Source organism: Triticum aestivum, chromosome 2B (genome assembly GCF_018294505.1).
Source record: "Triticum aestivum cultivar Chinese Spring chromosome 2B, IWGSC CS RefSeq v2.1, whole genome shotgun sequence".
Classification (NCBI taxonomy): Eukaryota; Viridiplantae; Streptophyta; class Magnoliopsida; order Poales; family Poaceae; genus Triticum; species Triticum aestivum.
The window spans coordinates 450,378,480-450,380,678 of record NC_057798.1 but is presented as its reverse complement, the minus strand read 5'-3'; the positions used below and the strand labels follow the sequence as shown (position 1 = coordinate 450,380,678).

Here is a 2,199-nt window from a genome sequence, read left to right as displayed (position 1 = left end):
AGCTAGAGAATGACAAGGATTGTGGAGAAAAAGTGTTTTTATCCTCATCTGCACCCGCCTTGACATATCCATAAGTTTTCTTAACTTGCTCGTTTATCACTCTTGCGTGTCAATATCCCAAATATTGCGGTTTTAAGGGTGCAAATCAGCTTACATGACCCATACAAACATGCTCAAACAAAATGTTTTTGTGGCTATGTGCCATGAAAAGGAGCAAACAGTTGAAACAAGATGTTGCAACCTTTGCTGTATATTTCTGAAATCCACAACGCATTCACAGTCAGGTACTGCTGTATCAATCAAATCAGCAAGCAAAAAACGGAAAACCAACGCCTTCTTCTGCTACTATGTCAACATGAACCTCCCCACGTCTACCTACCATTCACAGCTTCACGCTCTCGTGTGATTCTGTGAAGCATCGGATCAATTCACAACCGGCATCAATCAGTAGTACATCCATCCTAAATTTCATTTCGAAGCACACAAACCAAGAAGAAGTCGAAAAAGATTGGTGAAGAAATAAATCCTGTCGCGGAATGTACAGATCAGGTGATCTTGGAGGAGCTCCTGAAGCCTTGGATGAGCAGGCAGAAACCCTGCCCTGACGGCCCCTGCTTCTGTCGCTGGCCGCGCGCCGGCGCCACAGGCTTCTCGTGCTCCTTGTCGCTGTCGCCGCTGCTGCTGGCGGCGCCGTCGTCCTCCATCCACAGCCTCGTCTCCGACGCGCCGCGCGCGTGGAACGTGAAGACGGCGCTGGACGAGGAGGCGGACGGGTCGATCGCGTGGAAGAGCCAGCCGTGGAGGTCCCACGTCATGTCCACCGGCGCGCCGCCGTCCAGGATGAGGGTGTGGCTGCCGCGGAAGTTCCACCGCAGCCGCCGCAGCTGCACCACCTTCCGGCCGTCCACGGTCACCCACGCCTCCGTGTCGCCCTCCAGCCCGACGCCGATCTCGTGCTCCGCGCCGGACTCCAAGAAGCGCGCTTTTGTGGACCAGCACCCGCACCCGACGAACCGCTCCCGCCGCCGCGCCATCCGCGACTCGGCCACCGGTATCCCGCCGTGCAGCCGCTCCACGTAGCCCCGGCTCATGTCGCCGAGCAGGAGGACGAACTCGGCGTCGGCGACCACGGCGACGTAGAACCCGGAGACGGGCTCGGGCCCGGCGCCGTACCGCGCCGCCGCGTAGTCCCAGAAGACGCCCACCACGCAGCTGCCCGCGGTGAACGTCCCGCTCCCCTTCCGCCTGTGCAGGTGCCTCGGGGCGGCAGCGGCGGCCCGGTGGCGCGGGGCGCCGGCGTCGTGGACGGCGACGGAGAGCGCGGGGCCGTCCGGCGACCGCGCCCACGTGACGTCGACGAGCAGGTCCTTCCCGGACGCCGAGAGGCGCGAGCGGTACACGGTGGTGACCGCGCTGATCCCCGCCGCCCTGCCCCCGCCGTCGGCCGGCCCCGCCGCCGCCGCCGCAGCCGCATTGGCGGCGGCGGAGCCGGAGCAGGCGACGTCGGAGATCCTGACGGCGTGCTCGCTGAAGCACGACACCAGGTCCTTCATGCCCAGTCAGGCGTGGTTACGTACGTGCAGGCACGGCACGGTAGGAGCACTCGGAGGAATCGCTTTGGGGTTTGGCGACTAACCACTTTGGTGGCTAGCGCGCGGATGGCATTTTGCAGACGGCGACGGGCAACAGGAAGGGAATGAAGCAAGTTCGGTAATGGCAGGAGAAAGGTATCTCTTAATCGGGAAGCCTGAGCCTGACAGGCAATAGGCTGGTGCTCGCAAGCTAGGTATAAAATCTTCACTTTCTGCAGGGGTTTCCCCTCCAACTCCAACGGCTTTTGTGCTTGTGCTCGACCTCAACTATTAGTACTGTACTGTATTCCCTCCTACTAGTATGCTTCCTTGTGCTTTAGGCCTCCTTTGGTTCATAGGATTGGAAAATCATAGGAATAGGAAAGTCATAGGAAATGAGATGACATGCATCTCAAATCCTATGCATAGGAATAGAAAAAGAGATGCCCTTTGATTCGCACCATAGGATTTTTTCCATTGAGTCTAGGCTAATGTTTGTTTTCCTATGAAATGTGGAGGATAGGAAGAATTTCTCCATAGGAATAGGATTTCATTCCTACAAACCAAAGAGCTCTGAAAGAATTTTTCCTATAGAAATCCTATCCTATGAAAATCCTATAAAATTCCT

General features: G+C 57.1%; 1 protein-coding gene across 1 annotated transcript; it reads right to left on the bottom strand.

Moving 5' to 3' along the window:
• Positions 1–232: 232 nt before the first annotated feature.
• On the bottom strand, positions 233–1,898 carry LOC123045380 (uncharacterized). Its single transcript, XM_044468410.1, has one exon. The coding sequence runs from the start codon at positions 1,551–1,553 to the stop codon at positions 546–548; it is 1,008 nt and encodes a 335-aa protein (XP_044324345.1). The 5' UTR covers positions 1,554–1,898; the 3' UTR covers positions 233–545.
• Between the last annotated feature and the right edge of the window lie 301 nt (positions 1,899–2,199).